Source organism: Zeus faber, assembly GCF_960531495.2.
Source record: "Zeus faber genome assembly, chromosome: 11".
NCBI lineage: Eukaryota > Metazoa > Chordata > Actinopteri > Zeiformes > Zeidae > Zeus > Zeus faber.
Genome location: NC_137205.1, coordinates 14,157,023 through 14,176,386, shown reverse-complemented (window position 1 = coordinate 14,176,386; position 19,364 = coordinate 14,157,023). Strand labels below are relative to the sequence as shown.

Sequence of the window (19,364 nt, the reverse complement as noted above, 5' to 3'; positions counted from 1 at the left end):
GTCCTACTTCTATTCTCTCCTTCTTGTATTCTGGCCCACAAATATATATTTTCCAGAGACGGGAGTATTTTCAATCCACTTAATATCAGTGTCCTACCAATCAAACCAGTGAGGTACTATTATGGTCTGCTTACGGAGAGTTGCAGGACCTTGGTTACGAATGATTATCTCGATGCTGTTTTATGGGAAATGTTTTATGCACGTGTCTTAGGCAACTCCACTAGATGGCCCTGGAGTCACACGAGGGTTTTTAATGGCTGTTTGGAGCAGTGATTCCCAACCTGTGGTGCCGGATCTCAGCCGGGTCGTCAGAGATCGCAGGGTGGTCGTGAGGCTCTAGACAATTTGAGGCGCATGTTTCCTAGCGTTCATATATTGGTTAAAAAAAAAAACAACAGATGAGTGAGTGTATTGCGTGTCCTATCGTACAACCTTAATCTCTCGCTAATAAATATGTGGCAAAAAAAAAGGTGTTGCCTTTCTAAATCGGGCAGTCTCATTGAATCAGGTTTGAATTAGGGGGGCGGTCCCCTGATTTAGAAAAGAGATAAATACAGGTCAAACCCTCGTTCATAGAACCACCGAACAGAGACACGATTGTACAAAAGAAAGAGGTTTTATTCACAGTTTGTCCCTTTTTATTCATTACAAAGGAGGGTTGAGGAAGAGCACGTGGCGAGCCCGAATGAAACAAGCTTACGGGGAAACGTGGTTAGAGCGCCACACAGGGAGGCCTGGCGAGAAGGGACGCGAAGACTCAAATGTTTTCTTTCGGCCCCTTCTCCCCACCCCTTCCCGGCGTTTTTTATTCAATTACGAGGAAAGAGAAAGCAGTCGTCGCTTTAAGGAGACCTTTCTTTCTCTTTCCGTGAACGTTGTCCGACTCCCTCTCCTCGCCTGCTCTGCCAAAATAGAGGACTCCTTCAAAATTTGGAATGAGGTCCTCGGGCACCCGGGGGGGGTGAGGGCGTTAGACAGACGAAGAGGGTGAGGCGGACAGAGATCTCGATGGCAAGGAGGGGGGGATGGATGGGATGGACTGGTGGGTGGATGGATGGATGGATGACAGAGAGAGAGTGGGTGGGTGGAAGTGATGTTTCAAGATCATTTTATTGAAAACTATCCCCGTTTCCCCATAAGCAAACACAAACGCCCAACAAGTCTTTTGTCATGAAGGCGAGCGACAGAGCACGTGGAGACACGAGAGGTGGGGAGGGTCGGGGGGGAGGGTCGAATAGCAAGGGATGGCTTGTTTCTTCTCTTCTTTCTCGCTCTCTACTCCTCTTTCTCCTCTCCGTGTGTGATGACGTAGCAGATGTTCTTGTAGTCCACGTTGCCGGCAACATCAGGAGGGAAGGCGGCCCACAGGTTCTTCATCTGAGGGGGGTAAGGAAAGAGCCCACTGGTGTCATAAAGGTTGTTATACTCTTTTTTTTTTTTTTTTTTTTTTTTAATTTGTTGTGTTTTAACACGTTTAAATAATGATGTGATTATTATTGCCACGTCGTCATTGTAAGAACATGCATCACCTCCTCTGCGCTGAACCTGTCGCACTGGGTGGTCAGGAGCTCCTGAAGGCTGAAAACGCACACCACATTTTTATTTTCATTTGTCATCAGACGTAAGATTCTGGAACCAATAAATCGCAAAAAAACAAATTTGACCCCCCCCACCCAAAAAGAGTACTCACAATTCCTTCTTGATGCTTCCGGTCGCATCGGGGTCCAGAACCTTGAAGGCGCTTACGATGACGTCCTCGGGGTCAGCACCTGAGCAGGTAAAAAAAAGAGGTGAGATTTCGGGGATGCGAGGTGCTGTCCCCTTATACGATCCAGCACCAATAGTCATCTATGAATGGATGACGCCACAGAGCGGCCGGAATGAAACGGCGGAAACGGAAAGGCGGGGAGGACGCCCACCCTTGAGCTTCTCTCCAAACATGGTGAGGAAGACGGTGAAGTTGATGGGGCCGCTGGCCTCCTTGACCATGGCCTCCAGCTCCTCGTTCTTCACGTTCAGCTGGCCTGCAGGGGCATCGGGAAAAAAGGGAGGACGCGGCGGTCAGGAGGCGTGCCTTCTGCGTTTATGTGTGTAATACAATACACAGGTTCTGTATCTACACACACATCACACGCTTACACACACGTCCGGACCTTGTACACTTACCCATGGAGGCCAGCACGTCCCTCAGATCATCTTTGCTGATGATACCGTCTCTGTTCTGGTCGATGATTGTGAAAGCCTGGGAGGAGGAGGAGGAGGAGCACAGCAGCCCTTTAGAACCGTTTATTCTTTTGAGTTTGTGAAACGCAGAGGCCGCGCCCGCTCGCCGTTCGGCGGCAACGCGGCGAGGGAGTCCCTTGCGTGGGGTCGTCCACCCCGCGATCCATCGCCGGGTGGACGCGCGTCGTCGACAGGAGGTCCGTTGAGGGCGACGGTTTACGGTGACGCTGTGTAAACCTCGTTAGGAGATCAATCGTGCGAGGAGAGGCTCGCGCCGAATAAAGGTTAATGGGGTTGGTGGGGAAGTCAGAGGGCAGCGGGGGGCGGGGGGACGTTTTTTTTTTCTTGCATGTTAATTTGGGAAAGTATCATTGGGGGAAACAGCTGTCTGATCCATCTTCCGTCTCCGGAGTGGCGGCTCTTGTGTCGCGGAAACCCAAGATGACCCCTTGGAATTGAACTTGCATCCGTCATCGCCCTGACTTAACTCACCCCCGCCCCTCCCCAGCTCCCCCGGCTCCATCTACGTCCTCATCTAAGCCCCCCACCCCCATCATTCCTACCCTCTTTCCCGTCCTCCATCCCTCCTTGACGCACACACACACACACACACACGCACACATTCCCCTGCTCGCCGTTCCTCCATCCGCGGCGAGCGCTAAGACCGTCCCATCCCATCCCGTCGTCCGTGCCATACATTCCCCGAGTGGCACTTAAGAAATCTGTATCACTTATCGTGCCGGGAATGTTCCCGTCTATTCGGAGACCGTCTCCCCCTGACAACAAATTGAAAACACAGACACCACCATAATCCAATCTCTTACCGGGCCCTCGCTATATCAAATCCCTGCCCTCATTCAGTCGCCCGCGTGGCACAGATGTATTTATACAGCAATTACAGTTTACCGCCTCCGAAGGGCTTTGAAAGGGGGGGGCGAAATTAACAAAGAATATTAGAGGGCATAACAGAGCGCTCAGTTGGGGGAAGGAAAGAAACAACAAAACAGGAATTCCCGCGACCGCCTCCTGCTTGTGTATCCGCTTTCCCCAACATCGGCCAAATTCGAATCAGTGTAACGCGATCACGGATCATGTTGCGCCTTCCGACCGTTGCTGAGATGTTTCAGTTGCCTGTCGTGGTCGCCCCACATCGACGGGGACATTGGCGTTTGTCTCTGTGGCACAATAGCTCTATAATAAGCGCAAACCTTCCTTTGAAAACAATTCCTACTCTTTCTCCCTTATTCCCTCCCCAATGGTGCTCCAGTTGTCCCGGTTGCCTCTCCCGTTCGTCAGCGGGAGGCCTGAGGAGATGCCTGTGGAGCAGCTGGGGTGGGGGCGGGTGGGTGGGTGGGCGGGCGGAGGGCGGGGGTGGTCTGCCGAGCTTCAGAGGATGACGGACACATCAGAGCTCCCTCATGACCCCCCCCCCCCCGTTTCGCTTAATTCAATCAACAAAAGGGGCGCGTGCACGGGGGGAGGAGGGGGGAGGATGGGAGGGGGCAGAATAGCAACTGCTGTGAAAAAGAATCCGACCACCGGGGCCCGGCAACTGCTTAAACCCCAACCTCTAATTTTAGTTAGCGCTTTCAGAAAAAGAAAACAAAAAAAAAAAGACTGTCAATTACATTAGAGATTACATCGGGCTAAATTTAACTCCTGGGGGGATTCTCTCTCATCCATCGATGTGAACCGACCGGGGACAATAAAGGGAGGTGGGATGGCGCCTGGCGAGAGGCGGCTGCAGGGATGAAGCCCTCACCTCCTTGTACTCCTGGATCTGGCTCTGCTCAAACATGGAGAACACGTTGGAGGAGCCGCCGTCTCCGGCTGCTGCCCTCCTCTTGGCCTTCTTTGGTGCCTGGAGGACGAAGGATGATGGACACATTTACATCCCCGTGACAACATCCGCGCTTAAGTCTTTCCACTGTGGAGTAAACCCGCTCAGCTTTGCCCTTGACCCCCGTATTAAGTCCTATATGCTGTGTGGCGGTAAAACAGTATGCACCAACAAAATGTCCTAGTGGATCCTGTCCAAGGTGTTTGTGCTGTGTGTGGGCCCCATGCTGATGGTCAGTGCAGTGAAAATAAATTGTGTGTCATTTTTACAGAGTCTAGATTGAAAATATCAGTTTTTTGTTTTTTTTTAGGAAAACTCTCTATTCACTCTCTCTGAAATTCATGAGTAAACAGGTTCTTGATGATGATTCTGATGATGTATTAATAATTTAATTATGTAATAATTCAAGATAAATAAACGTAATTGAAATTATAATTATTATAATTATTATTATTATAATAATAATAATTATTATTATTATTAATAATAATAATAATAATAATTTTATTATGATTATTATTATAATTCATTGTGGTGGTAGTATTAATAATAATATTCATAATATTAATAATATTATTAACAATGATAATAATAATAATAATAATAATAATAATAATAATAATAATAATAATAATGATAATAATAATAATAATAATAATAATAATAATAATAATAATAATAATAAAATCACTAACACACATGCATCTTCATCATTGTAACAACAGCTTGCCTAATCCCTTCACTGTTGGATGAGAAAAGCGCCAACAGCGGCTCAAGGGCAACTCAAACTCTTCATGTTAATCCCGATAGTTTGATGGTTGTGCCGGCGTGGCGTACGGTGGCGGTACTCACCATCTTGAGACGGTATGTGTGGAGGTTCCGAGGATCAAGAAGAAGAGAAGACTGTGTGAAGCCGCGTTATGCCAGCATCCCGGGGTGCTTATATACCCCTCGGCCGGCCGGGCTAACTTTAGCCACAGCCTCAAGTTTGGGTTGGGATAAAAGAGGCGGGGGGGGGGGGACTAGAGAGAGAGAGAGAGAGAGAGAGAGAGAGAGAGAGAGAGAGAGAGAGAGAGAGAGAGAGAGAGAGACAAGTAAAGGATGAGACGGTGGCTTTCGGTGAAGGAATTGGGATGGTGGGGGGGGGGGCAGTTGGATGGACCAGCTATCACCTTACGGGGGATCCGAAATAGACCCAGGAGTCTTGGAATTAGGTAAACCCGATAGCGCCGGGACCCTGGTCGTAGGGCCGCGGTCCCACGTGGACTAATATGGACATTCAAGGCTTAGAATCCTGTTGGATCCATCGCCATCGCCAACACTGGCCTCTCTCTCTCTCTCTCTCTCTCTCTCTCTCTCCCTCTCTCTCTCTCCCTCTCTCCATCTCTCTCTCTCTCTCTCTCTCTCTCTCTCTCTCTCTCTCTCTGACGTTATTTTTGGTTTGTGATAGTCAATGCAGTATTACTGCCTAATTCTATAGCCTCAGCAACTCATATGGGCCAGGCCCTACGTTCATGCATTAGTTATCCCTGGCAAGGACAGATTTTGGCTCAGCTGCGGACGTTTAGGATGGTGAAAAGCTCTTCAGCTGAATATCTAATATCTCTAATATCTAATATCTCTAATATCTAATATCCCTAGTAATGGTGGTGGTGGTGGTGGGGGGGGTTCATTCATTAATCTGAACACTCACGTCACCATAGACTCGCCCAAGAAGGGAGCGTGCGTATTTTAGGTGTCAAGTAAATTAAACGGGCCTGCGATAGAAAGCATGGAGGAATTCATTACACATATAGATATGAATGAATCTACATATGAATTCCGATAGTGAGTGCAAATGAACAACTTGCCAAATTTCCTATTGGCTCTCTGAGCGGAAATCTTTCAAAATATACCTATTGACAATATTGTTTGACTGAAATCCAATTGTTGTTGGAAATACAAAGAAAAAAAGGGTGTATATTTATTATATATGTAAAGTTGTACATTTGCAGAAGATTACTCTCTTATATATTTTATAAAACCTAATGACTATGATGAGTTTACTTTATTTTGTGATCTAAGGTGTGAACTACAGATTTAAACGCAAGATCCAATATATTGTTGAGTGTTTCTATAATCCCCCCCAAAAAAGCCTCAACTTCAAAATTTTACTTCAGCCTGAGTTCCCACAACTTTTACAACTTTTGTTCAATTTAGGTGATTGCTTGACTTAGAAGGCTTAGACACGATTTTGTTTTATGAAGTATTATTTCATATTAAGAGTAGCTCCCCACATCTCTAATCACTCAAAAGGTCACTCCACCTGTACAGCGTACACGCTCTCAGACAGACCCCCCCCCCCCCCACACACACACACACACACAAACACACCTCACCCCCACCACCCTTCATCCCCCCTTCAAATAAGGGGATTTACTCCGGCTGCCAGGGACAACGGCAGCGGACGATCAGGAGGGAAATATATAAAAAGGGTGAGGACAGCTGATGGGGATGGAAATAACCAAAAATAAACCTGGTAGTTGTTCATCCACCCCAGAATATATTTTTTAGGTTCAAAGTGAATCAATTTGTGTACATCTAATATTTTCTTGACTGTATTAATCGCGAGAGATTATTTCTGCTCCACCGTTTGTCCCCCCCCACGTGTGGACAGGTGAGAGAGACGGGGTCATGAGTGGGTGCAGGCGCCTCGTCACTTTGGTCTGTGTGGACTTTTGGCAGGCGGCAGTAATTTGGATTAGAGCGACTTTGTTATCCTTCAGAACAACCGGGGCCCATTACTAGCTGTCCTTTCCATGCGCTGTGACCTTTGACCCCTGGATTATCATGGTCATCATCATTGGAGAGTTTTCGGGAGGGAACGTATGTTGTTCTGTCTATGATTTACTAAGGTTTCGATTTTTTTTTTTTAAGATTTCTTTTTTTTTTGACTAAGTTGAATATTCAGTAATTAGAGGGAAATGTAATAAGCAATAAGAAATCAAAGAGACTGACTTGATCTTAATTACCATCTTCTATCACACACAGTATATGCACAGATTTTACTTTATATATATATATGTATCCATCTTGTACAATTTAGCATGAATTCATTCATTTTTTTGGTTGGTTTATTGTTTATGGTTAATTTTCAGGTTTATTTTATATTGCCAATTTTTTCATGTATATTATTCATTTCTAGGTTCATTTTGACTGTTTACTAGTATTGTTTTTGTACATTTTTAGATTTATAGTGCATTGCCCAATTCTTTAAATCTGTCTTCTTATTACTTTATTATTATTGCCAATTTTTTTGATTATCTATCTATCTATCTATCTATCTATCTATCTATCTATCTATCTATCTATCTATCTATCTATCTATCTATCTATCTATCTATCAATTTATCACGACTTCTAGAGTGTCTAATTAGGATTTCTTTCTCATCTCCAAAGCAGTAGAAACATGTTTTCAGGGGTTCACCATGGACCATATTGTCAGGTTGTAAATAATTGACTGATTGATTGATATGTATACAGCATTTACTGCCGATGAGAGAAGGTGTTTATGCATGTGCGCCTGTGTGCATTCCACTCTGCGTTTTGCGCTCTGTGCAAGGTGACACGTCTCGCCACACTCCTCTAGTCATGCATCACTTTACGGACGACTGGAATGTGGGCCCTGTAATGCGGAGAAGCTCTGCGCTTGACCCATCAGGGAAAACAACATAGTGGGAAGGGACAGTGAGTTACAGCCAGCGTGGAATCCTACACCGCAGTGTTTGTCTGTTTGTTTGGGTGGCACTTTTAGATATTCAGCGCACTTAATAGATGAATTTTACCACATATCAGTGTAATAACGGCTTGTCACAAGTGATTTTTTTTATAAAGAATAGAATACAATTAAACACACAAAATAAATAAATAGATGAATGAATAAATAAATGAATGAAAAAATTAATTGATAAATGATTAAAATACAAACTAATTTATTCATTACATAATTTTATTGACACAATTTCAGTCATTATGAATGGTTTGCTTGGAAGTGGGAGGGCAGGGGATACTGGGATATTTAGGATGAGGACAATATAATACTGACAATAAACCTATACAGTTATATATTATACATATGTCAACCTATCTACATTTATCTATATTGTTCACAGTACGAACAGTTTTGTTTATATTTGACACACATGAACCACGAGCATCTCCGGGTCTTATTTCTTTCACAGTTTTGTTTTAAAATTAGACTTATGCTTGGCCATTTTCATCCCAGGTCTATAAGGTCTCCATGGCAACGCTCCTCCTTCGCCTGCTGGGTCTTCAGCCATTCCTCCCTGACCTGCAGCACCTCCTGGCCATAATACTCGTGTAGCTTGCTGAATTCTTCCAGGGGATCCAAGCCCACCAGTGGCCATTCCCCGTAAAGAGGTGACGGGCCGTTTAACGGGGTTACATGGGCATTTCTTCGAGGCCAAAGCTTGGGGGACTTCTTATTTGCCATTTTGCAGGGAAGAGAAGAAGGTCCTTGCAACACAGGGCTGGAGCCGAGGCTTCTCCCCTCCATGGCGCTGCCGATTGCCTCCTCTGAGGGTAGGAGTGGGACCACAAACTGGTCCAAGCACTTCACAGTGGGACCACTGGCAGAGGTAGGGTGAAGGGATCCAACACAACCTTGTTTCTGTTTAGCTTCTGCAGGAGAAAAACAAACAAACAAACAAACAAACAATCAATAGAAAGGCAGTTCAAAGGGAAATTACATTCACATCTACAAGTATATAAAAAGGATGACATAGGCCTAATGCAACAGTCCAAATATCCACCCTCATCAACTACATGGAAGCTACTTTGGGACTGTACTTACTCGGGGACATATGAGTTTTATTCCACCACATTTCAAAGCAAATATCTACCCTTCCCTTTTGTGGTTACATTACTTTAGTTAAAAAAAAATCTGAATTGATATGTACAGATAAATATGAAAAGCAATAGAAAGCTAAAAAAAACGAGACGAGATCTTTCAAACTGTTGTTTTAGGATTGCTCATAAATGATTCATTAGGTCAAGATTCCTGTCAATGACTATGACACAACTTATACTATTTTGTCGTAAATTGTTAGGAGGACATGCATGACAGTGGGGTATTATGGGCTCTCTTATAGCAGGGCATCAAATAACTGTACTTTATTTACTTCCATGTACTGACATATTGAAGTACATTTCAGAGAAAAGTACAAATAACATCGTGGTATTTGTACCTCCATGGGAGTCAGCTTGTGCCACCCACCTTCATACTGCTTGCCCAGGTCCCTGACCAGCAGGGACAGGTAGCAGTGGCTGGCAGACAGCAGCGCCGTCACCCAGCTCTCCTGGCTCGGACGGTCCTCCGCTGAGAACCGGTAGCTCTTCCGTCCGGGCGCCTGGAAGAGCAGCGAGAAGGAGCAGTGTCCTCCATCGGCCTCACAGCGCCGGACCGCGCACCCCTCCAGGATTATGACGCCCAGCAGGCGGCGATCTGCGGGCCGCTCCTGGTAGAACAGCAGGTTGGCCTTCAGCACGAACCAGCGCCTCTGGTACGAGGCGTTGCGCTCCTTCTGCGAGGAAATATACTGTGCATAATTATCCTCATACTCATTTCCTTCCTTTTTAATTTCATTTATTTCATATTTAGTGTTCATTATTATTATTATTATTATTATTATTATTATTATTATTATTATTATTATTATTATTATATTATTATTATTATTATTATTATTATCGTTGTTGTTGTTATTATTATTATTGTTGTTATTATTATTATTATTATTATTGTTGTTGTTGTTGTTGTTGTTGTTATTATTATTATTGTTGTTATTATATATATATATATATATATATATATATATATATATATATATATATATATATAATAATTATTATTTTTTTAAGTATTTCTTTTTTTTTTGCATTTTTGGGGTCGGAAAAAAACGATTTGCATGTTAAAAATATGCATAACAGTAGTATAAAACGGTTAGAATAATTTAGAGAACACATGTCCTTTGTTTTATTCTTTCTGTTTTCTGATGAGTTGATTTGATCACATGTGGTCGGAGGACCAGTAATTGATTTTAATTCTTGCTTCATATCTTGTCCTTTTACTTACCTGTTTATAAAGATATCCCTCTTTGTCCACAGGTGATGTGCAGGATAGGTAATGGGTTAAAATCTTCTTGTGGATTTTCATCGCAGCACCTGAGGAAGAAGACTCACAGTGTGCAAGATCCATTTAATGTCTTTTAAAAGCAACAACCTATGATAGAGTTTCACAGGGGTGTCAAAGATATGGCACACAGGTTGGAATTTGGCCTGCAGAAAGGTCCAATACGGCCTGTGTATTTTGGGAAAAGGGAAACAAATTGTAAATATATATATTCATATATTTATACATATATAAAATACTCACATTTAGCTGTTACCTTAACATGTGCAATTAGTATATGTCGGCTGGTCCAATAACGGATAAGGCAAGAGACTCCAAAGATGTTCGGCATGTAAATCTGTTCAGAAAATACCAATACAACAATCTGATATTCATAAATATAATTGGGTAGCATAGCCCCTCTTCTATTTACAGCTACTGCAAATTGATTGCAGTTTAGTTGAGGTCTCCGAGATATTTCAGGAAATCGAGTCAATGTTGTTCATTCAATTAAATTAAATTTGAATTTGTGAAATGAAGTTAAAGAAGAAATGTGAGAGCAGTTGGAATCATGGTTCAGCAAAAAGTAATCAGAAAAATGAGTTTGACACCCCTGGACTGTGCAACGTTATCTTTGGACAAGTTGGATCATTTCTTTGCTGAGTTTCTGTCAGTAGAGCCATGACAACCATCACACTTTGTGGCTTTTTGAAGCATCTGCATCTATCGTACCAGTGGTCACTTCTGTTTTCGGTTTAATTTAGTAGCTATGTGGTTTCGCTATTACACTGCAGCAGATATTTAGGGTTACTCCCTGGTATGAACAAGGAAGTCTTTGCCATATCAAAAAAAATATATACTCACTATATTTATATATACATGCATATATGTATACTCACTTTACTGCACATTTCTATATATACAAACAGCCTATCCTATATACATAACTATATTCCCTTCTATTTTGTACCCCCACTCTGTATAATCTTTTTGAGTCTTATTTTTTTTAATTTAATTTTATTGATATTATTCTATTCAATTACTGCATTACGTTTTAGGAATCAGTTAGTTTCAGTTAGTTAGCTAGGTAGGAATTAGGATAGCTATTGTGTTCAGTTAAGTAACTATTGTGCATAATCTCCGGGTGTGTTGCAAAGACCTTTTACTGCATATATGTATGAAAGTATGTTTATGTATGTGACAAATAAACCTCTTGAATCTTGAATCTTAAAAAGTTAACTTCAGGTTGTTGATATTGCAGGTTCACATGTTTCTCGAGCTATAGAATGTACAATCCATAGCGCAATGAAAGCAGTTAACAATAAATAATACTAATTTTGATGCACAGGGTGTCATTGTGTTGTCTCAACCGAAACAATATGATTTTGTCCGAGTTAACATTTGCAGATACAGCAGATAACAATGACAGTGATATAGTCCAGTATGTTCTGCAAATAACACCATGATTCACTCGGTGCAGTCCCCTAACACCCCCCCCCCCCCGGTGAGAACAGTATTACTTGGTCTTACCTTGAACAGCGCAAAGTGGCTCACTACGTCATCAATCCAGAGGACACAACACTCTGTATCATGTGTTATTTTCCATTTACCGATATGCTCTTCTGATCGCCGCCGTTCTCGAGTGGACCGTCATTCTGTGGCTCCCAGGTTTCGATGAATCTAGAACAAGACAATGTTCAAATATAAAGTTTCAGGTTACCAACACTGGTTCTCCCACGGGTACAAGAGGACAAGTATTGAAATATAAATAACTCGACCCACTTCCTGGTAACAAAACCCTGACACACTATATTCTCTCACTCCTCCAAGCCTGAGCCCACCTTGTGCCGGTGGGTCAGAGTTTGGCCGAAACCAGACGTTCGGTGACTGAGGCCGGCCTCGCTACCTGGAAGTGGGATGAGTTGGCATGATGATGTCTCTTCCTTTTTTTTTGGTTTTGCTTCCTACATTTTTTTTAGTATGTAATTTTTTTTCCCATCAGCGTGTCTCATACTCGGTGAATGGAGGAAAGTGTAACATAACCAGATAACTCTCTCTCTCTCTCTCTCTCTCACACACACACACACACACACACACAAACACCACACACACACACACACACACACACATGCACGCTGACAACCCCTATAGATCAACGTGGCCAAACTGTCGACAAGCTATTTCACTCCTCTCTAGTAACAAACCATGTATCATAATTACTTGTGACACTGAAACATTTTTTTATATACAGTACTTGTATTTTTTGCGTTGCTTCTGATAGGTTTATTGTTGTATGATTTTTATTTTTGGGACACAGTCAGAGGTCACACAAGCTCCTGGAAACGGACCCATAGCTTTTCTTATATCTTTAATTTCACTGATTCTGAGCAGCGCCACACCCTGCGATGGCCCGGCGTCTCAGCGATGCCTGGTACACACCGAAAGACTTCAGGCGGGACTTTTGAGTCCCGGATACATTTCCAAGATCCTCAGAAGATCAGGAGAAACTCTTTCAATTTGAGATGTTCAGATGCGATCAGTCCCCAGATGGGTGGGGGACACACGTGAGAACATCAGGTCTCATGTTACGTCTTCGGTCTCGGGTCCTGAAGTGTGCGCCGGAGTCTCCAGATGTGTGATTCCCCTCTGATCGCCGTCCTTGCTAAATCCCGTACTGTGTGCGCGTCTGGGATGGAGCGCGTATTTGAATGTGCGCCGCCGTCATATTGGAAGTGTTCGGGTGCAGCCCTGCGTTGAGGGTGTCCATGTGGCTTGTGGAATGGGATGAATGGAACCAGCATGGAATAAATGGGTTTCCAAAAAAATTGGATGCTGGACTGAAGAAACATATTGTTGTGAAAAACAATCAACATAATAAAATGGAAAGTAAATTTAAAAAAAAAGTACAAAAATGAATACACATTTTTTGCATTTTATAAAATATGCATTCATAGTATTTTAAGATCCTATTGCCTTTCTTATCGTTTGTTAGGTGGAGATATTTGAGGAGTACATGTAATAAAGTTACAAAATGGGGAAGAGATACATGTCTTCAAATAATGAAGTACTTTAAAAGTACTTTACTCTAGTTCTTTAAATAAGACGTATAAAGTAGCGAAAAACGGAGAAATCCCATTGCATGCGTTGTTATTATAACAAATAACATCTCTGAGATTAAAAGAAAAAAAAAATTCTAAAGAAAAAAGAAGAAGCAACTCCATCGATAACGTGCGTTCGTGTTGATATGAGAGCGACGCCACTTCCGCCAAGAGCGGAATCGGATATGACGCATTGCTATGTATTCAAAGCGTGTCACGCAGCGCGTTGTTTTTCAGGTCAATCGTCGCCAATGGCTGCATGCGTTGTTTTGTTGTATTTGAATGTGGCTCCGTAGATAATGTATCGGGGGTTATTAATATAAATATAATACCAACATTGTATATATAAACATTTGAGGAGGTGGTGGACTCGGTGGTGTTTTGGTCTGTGCCTCCAGCCGCCTAGTTAGCGCGCGAGCTAGCAAGAAGCTAAATGTAATCTGGGGAAGGCGAATACATATAACTCCTTAACGGTTGTGGCTGACTTAAGCAACTCACTTGTTCTTCCACCTCCAGCGTCATGTCTAAAAGAAAAGTGACATTCGAAGACGATAACGGGGATTTGGATCTGAAAGATGACCCTCCAAACAAAAAGGTACTACCGGTCTTCTTATCCATATTTTGAGAGTGTTTTTCTTAAAAAAAAAAACAAAAAAACTCCAAAACTATTTCATTATCAAATTGGAAGGCTAACAGCAATATAGGGGTTGCACTTCTGAGTTACATAAATGCATAACTTCAATGACCTAATTATAATGCATTTGTTGAACACTAAGCATTATTGTCCTAAGCTTTATTCTTTGTTGTGTATTGACAGAAGATCACAACAGACTGAATGTTTTAGAGACAGGACAATGCGAGAAAACGTCACCAAACATATATGATCATATCAGTACTTTTTGAAGATGATTTGTTTGTCTAAGCATACATATGTGCGCCAGGATTTGTCATATAAGTGAATATGGGTGTGGCAGCTCTGCAATATTGATTACAGCCAAATGCATGAAACAGTAGAAATCAAATGAAGGTGTGAATGAGCCGACAACAAAAAATGACTGAATATTACAATTTGATGTGTAATCAATATTTGCTGTGTTAACCTGTGTGATACCGACCATTTGGATTGTGTTGCTCTTTCTCGTGAATTAGATCTGTGAGGCAGTGAGTGGACCAGGTTCCAGGTTTAAGGGCAAACATTCCCTTGACAGCGATGAAGAGGATGAAGATGATGACACCAAGACCAGCAAATATGACATACTGGCTAGTGATGATGTTGAGGGTAAGTTTTGTTAATTATTCAGACTTTGTAGCCATGGTTCTGAAAGGTTCTATATAAACAAAGACTTACTTATCTGGATTCATATATTGGCTGTTTAACTAGTGCCCATCTGAGCATTTTCTATGAGGGAGCCATTCTTTTTTCTTTCCTAGATCCTAATCCTACTGGATTAGTTTGAAATGTATTTAGCTTCTGTTACATTGCTAGTCGGGGAAGTTACCAGGTCATTGAAGTGCTTGAATTTCATCCTCAGAAATTTAAGTGCTGGAATATCTTGTAAATAGCCCCTTTTGTGCTAAATGTGCTTGAAAAGACCATGAAAATGTGATAATTGAGAATACCTGTGATATTCCCTATGGTTTTGTTATTCAAATCATAACATAATACAAATTTACCATAATCGCTTTTACAAGAGAGATGATGACAGGAAATGTATAGTTAATCCAGCATGGTTGGAAATAGACACTCATAATAGTAGATGACAATGAGATTAATATGTGTGTGTGTGTGTGTGTGTGTGTGTGGGTGTGTGTGTGTGTGTGTGTGTGTGTGTGTGTGTGTGTGTGTGCGCGCTAATATAAATAATAGACAATGAGACTAAGATTATATTTGATTTTATTGATAAAGTTCACATTGGAAATGTTTTACATTTGTTTTGCGTGAAGTTAGAAAAATAGTGCTTTTAAAAATACTTGAAAGTCTTTGAATTTAATTTTGTAATGCCAGAATGAACCCTGGCTAGTGTTGTCTTAGAAAATAATTTCCTCATGTTATCTTTACTTTCCAAATGTCCAAACCTGAGCGGGGTGTTTTTATTTATACCCGTGACTGGCTTTATTTTCAGGTCAAGAGGTTTCAACAATTGACTGTGATGAAGGTGTTCCCATTACACCTTTTAATCTGGATGAAGAAATGCAGGAAGGACACTTTGACTCCGAGGGAAATTACTTTGTCAAAAAGGACGAAGAGATCAGAGACAACTGGCTTGACAATATTGACTGGGTAGAATGTTTGTGTTCTCCTAATTATCTTCTCCTGTTGTTAACACTTTCCACAGTTCTCTAATAGAGTGTTCTCCACTAGGTCAGAATAAAGGAACAACCTTTTAAACAGAAGAAGAAGGGTCTCTCGGCTAAACGGAAGCGCAGGGCGGGCGACGAAGACGAGGCCGAAGAGGAGAGACAGCGAGAGGAGCAGCGGGCGAACAGCGACAGCGGAGAAGAGCAGCAGGAGGCGGAGCCCGCCGAGGACCCGCTGGCATCCTACACGCAGCGACAGCTCACGGAGGCCTTGCTGGAAATGTTGTTGCCTGGGGAAACGGTCGCCGCGGGACTCCGTCGTCTCGGGGGTTTAGGGGGCAGGAAGAAGGGCAAGTTGCGGGAAGCGGCTGGAGGTGCAGAGGAGACCAAGAGGGACACCGAGAAGCTGGACCGGATGACGTCACTGGCTGACAGGCTGGTCGCCTCCGGGATGTTCGACATCTACCAACAGACTTGTGAGAAGCTGGCGTACACACTGAAGAACCGCAAACTGTCCAGTGGAGGGAGGAAGCCCAAAGGCAGCGATAGCGAGGAAGAAGATGAACTCGATATGTTTGGTGATAAATTTGATGAGAGTCACAAGGGCAAATCACAGGACACGGAGAAAGAGGATGAGGAACAAGGTAACATTATTATTAATGGTCATTCACGGCTATTACCCGTTTCCCTGTTTTGTGTTTGGCTAACAACTTACAATGTCTTGTTCTGCTTTTTCTTTTCCTCAGTGAGTGACGAAGTCATGTGGGAGTACAAATGGGACCTCAATGAGAATTCAGAGCTCTACGGTCCCTTCAGCAGTCATCAAATGCAGGTACATCTTTTTCAGTGGCCGAAAACATTTCAAGGGCATTTCAGAGATGTGGGGGTGAACTACTCAGTGAACCAATACACTTGAGTGAGAATTACACATGAAACCTATACCATAATGCTGTTTTTATGGGTACAAGCCTCATTTGTAACATAATGCTCAGGTAAAGTAGTGGCAATCGTTTGTTATTCTTAAAAGTAGTAATACATGTACTATTTATATTTCCTGATATCACTAACTTATGCCTAAAAGCCATATGAGTAGTGTTTGAAAAAGTGATTTAGATTTCTGCACATGATGCAAATGCATGTTACATGCCTCAAATTCTTATTTAGTTTACAGCAGCACTTACAATTACTATTTGTCACACAACCATCCAAACAAATCTGACAAAGCCCTTCAAACTGCCAGAAGACCTGAAGCTGTCTATAGACCTGCAATAACTACCAGAACCAGCCCATAGTCATGAGACTGTCTTCAAAATGTGATGCTAATGTTAAGAAAAGGGTTATTCATCGACATTTTGATGAAGTCATTACTTTTACGTTAATATGATGATGATGATGATTAGTAAGAATTTATGCCGATGTAGGTGTTTATTATCCATATATAATATTTGGCTTTCTGGGTGTCGTTGCTCGTTTACTTTCAGGTATAAAATATTAAAAACAAATACATTTAAATTCTAGTTTGGTTTTTGTTCAATTTTACTAATATTTTCTACATTTTCCTACTGACATATAGACAAGCTTGGCGAGACCAAAGGGATATGATGTTTTAATTTCCCTTGGCTGTTTGTAATTCTCAGATGAGAGACGTTGAAGCATAGAGTATTTATGGTCAGGAATTATTTATTCAAGATTCAAGATTTTTTTTATATGTATGTGACAAATAAAAAAATCTTGAATCTTGAATAAATAATTTCTGACCATAAATACTCTAGGTACAAATGACACATATAATACTGGCGTTCACCAGCTAAACGTTCATCAACAGGATAGGAAGGATTTCATAGGACTGCTCAATTATAATTATTACCAAATAAATATTTCTTTATTAGACTTTTTTTTTAGGATAATTCTCTTGGAAGTGCATGAGTACGGAAGCTGCTTTGTTATTCCAATAATACTTTGTACTTTATGGGAGAGGACGTTTTGCCATTACCCTCAATCTAGTTCCAGGTTGGTGCTAATCTTGTTACTCTTATGTTCTGCAGGACTGGGTGGATGAAGGCTATTTCAAAGATGGTGTTTACTGCCGGAGAGTCGATAAAGAAGGCTCTCAGTTCTACAACTCCAAGAGATTAGACTTTGAGCTCTACACATGATCTGTGAATGGAAACAAAACAGAATGATGGATATCATCACCTCATCATTCTCCATTCTCTCTGTCGCTAAAGTGCTTTTATTTTCCCCGGTCCCAGTGCTTGGGTCTCAAATGTTGTTTTATTTCAGGCTGTTTGCTGACATTATTATTTTTAATAAATAAATGAAATGAGTCATTGTACCCTGTTGCTTTCAACAATTTATGAGCACGAGAACACATCTATTCTTGAACATAGTATTCAAAAATATGATCATCTGAGCAGCAATGTATTCCATATCCTATCAATTAAAATCCTTGACATGGAGTGATGAGCAACAATCCTATGCATCTTAAATTGTGGAAGACAAGACACGTTTTCCCCAACTTAAATAACCAATACTGGCATGTCTGCCCTTCAGCCCAATATGTCTGCCTCCTGTGCCAAAACCGGGACAGGTTGTTTATCCTTCGCTGAGGAGAACGGGTGAAGACGTTCGAGGTTTTTATGCTTCATATGGAATCATACACCGACAGTTCAGTGAGAAGGGGTAAGCTCCAAGGGCTGTGTAAAACTCAGAAAATACATTTTAAAAAAAAGTCATAAATCAGAAAGAAGCAAATATAAATATATATATATATATAAAAGCGAAAAATGAATGTTTATTTGTGTGCGTGTGTGTGTGTGTTAGAATGTTAATACGTTCACCTAAATAAATGTTCGTCTACAAAGACCATGAAACGTTTATGGTTAATTGTGGTCGCTCAAGGGTGAACTGGCAGGTCACGCCAGGAAATACCCTATAAACCAGTTTATTGGCTGCGCTCCGGTTAACTCCGCCCTACGCGGTTTGTGATTGGTGACATTTCTGGAGGGATCGTCGCGCGGAAGCCGAGGTTGAACGCTGGTTGGTCAACCCGTCCGTCCGCCTGGTTCCTGGTTGGGGTGCGTTCGTAAACGGACACGACGGCGATGAACGGTTTGACCCTCTTTTTTTAAAAGATTAGCTTCACGAGACCCAGGAACAAAAAAAAAAAGAGTCGATCTCCGGAGGAATGGACGGGTGAGCGAGGGAGGACTTCCAGTGAACGATGAAGTTGGTTCTGTTTATTTCCGAATGGGAAATGTCGCCGCTATATTCAATATGAATCAAGTCACTCGGCCCACTATACTTACTCTTAGTTTGAGTCGGACATGAACTCGCGCGCCCGATATTTTGCCCAAGTGACTCCCGACGACCGACTCTCCAGTCGTTCCGCTAGGAACGGATCGCTCACGAATCGGGCACCAGCGCCACTAGTTAAGGGCGGCAACGTCCGGCAATGTCTTGTTTACGGCGATGGGGCATTAATCGCTGGTCTACCAAAGCAGCCCCGGCGAGTTCCTCCAACGTGAGCGCCCATGTGAACGACATAAGTGACCCGCTCCTTGGTTAATGTGCCCGGGCAGCCCGCCACCACCGACGGAGAGCGCGTTAACGTTAGCGGTAGGTTGGGGCTATGGCTATTCACTGGTGTGGACCCCCACCGCACTGCGTACGGATTTTTGTTTTTTCCCCCCAGCAATTAGACCGAGCTTCCTTTTCGTCCGATCGCTATTTAAAC

At 42.3% G+C, this 19,364-nt stretch overlaps 3 protein-coding genes across 6 annotated transcripts; 1 reads left to right on the top strand and 2 right to left on the bottom strand.

Annotated features, from left to right (window-relative positions):
• Positions 1-597: 597 nt before the first annotated feature.
• Positions 598-5,055, bottom strand: mylpfa (myosin light chain, phosphorylatable, fast skeletal muscle a). Its single transcript, XM_080009687.1, has 7 exons — positions 4,916-5,055; positions 3,986-4,084; positions 2,167-2,242; positions 1,920-2,024; positions 1,691-1,769; positions 1,530-1,578; positions 598-1,377 (listed from the first exon to the last, which is right to left on the bottom strand). Exons 1-7 carry the CDS (start codon positions 4,916-4,918, stop codon positions 1,276-1,278), a joined length of 513 nt encoding a protein of 170 aa, XP_079865813.1. The 5' UTR covers positions 4,919-5,055; the 3' UTR covers positions 598-1,275.
• Positions 5,056-8,061: 3,006 nt separating this feature from the next.
• pheta2 (PH domain containing endocytic trafficking adaptor 2) lies at positions 8,062-12,064 on the bottom strand. 3 transcript variants are annotated; one of them, XM_080009838.1, is made up of 6 exons: positions 12,015-12,064; positions 11,763-11,912; positions 10,497-10,590; positions 10,197-10,285; positions 9,339-9,645; positions 8,062-8,743 (listed from the first exon to the last, which is right to left on the bottom strand). In XM_080009838.1, exons 3-6 carry the CDS (start codon positions 10,582-10,584, stop codon positions 8,319-8,321), a joined length of 909 nt encoding a protein of 302 aa, XP_079865964.1. In that variant the 5' UTR covers positions 10,585-10,590; positions 11,763-11,912; positions 12,015-12,064; the 3' UTR covers positions 8,062-8,318. The 3 variants fall into 3 exon arrangements, with proteins under 3 accessions (XP_079865964.1, XP_079865963.1, XP_079865965.1); XM_080009837.1 differs by lacking the exon at positions 12,015-12,064 and having other exon boundaries at positions 11,763-11,964; XM_080009839.1 differs by lacking the exons at positions 10,497-10,590; positions 12,015-12,064 and having other exon boundaries at positions 11,763-11,964.
• Positions 12,065-13,536: 1,472 nt separating this feature from the next.
• Positions 13,537-17,963, top strand: cd2bp2 (CD2 (cytoplasmic tail) binding protein 2). 2 transcript variants are annotated; one of them, XM_080009330.1, is made up of 7 exons: positions 13,537-13,567; positions 13,847-13,925; positions 14,480-14,609; positions 15,454-15,611; positions 15,693-16,272; positions 16,375-16,460; positions 17,674-17,963. In XM_080009330.1, the coding sequence occupies exons 2-7, from the start codon at positions 13,851-13,853 to the stop codon at positions 17,782-17,784; spliced, it is 1,140 nt and encodes a 379-aa protein (XP_079865456.1). In that variant the 5' UTR covers positions 13,537-13,567; positions 13,847-13,850; the 3' UTR covers positions 17,785-17,963. The 2 variants fall into 2 exon arrangements, with proteins under 2 accessions (XP_079865456.1, XP_079865457.1); XM_080009331.1 differs by lacking the exon at positions 13,537-13,567 and adding an exon at positions 13,578-13,765.
• Positions 17,964-19,364: the final 1,401 nt, after the last annotated feature.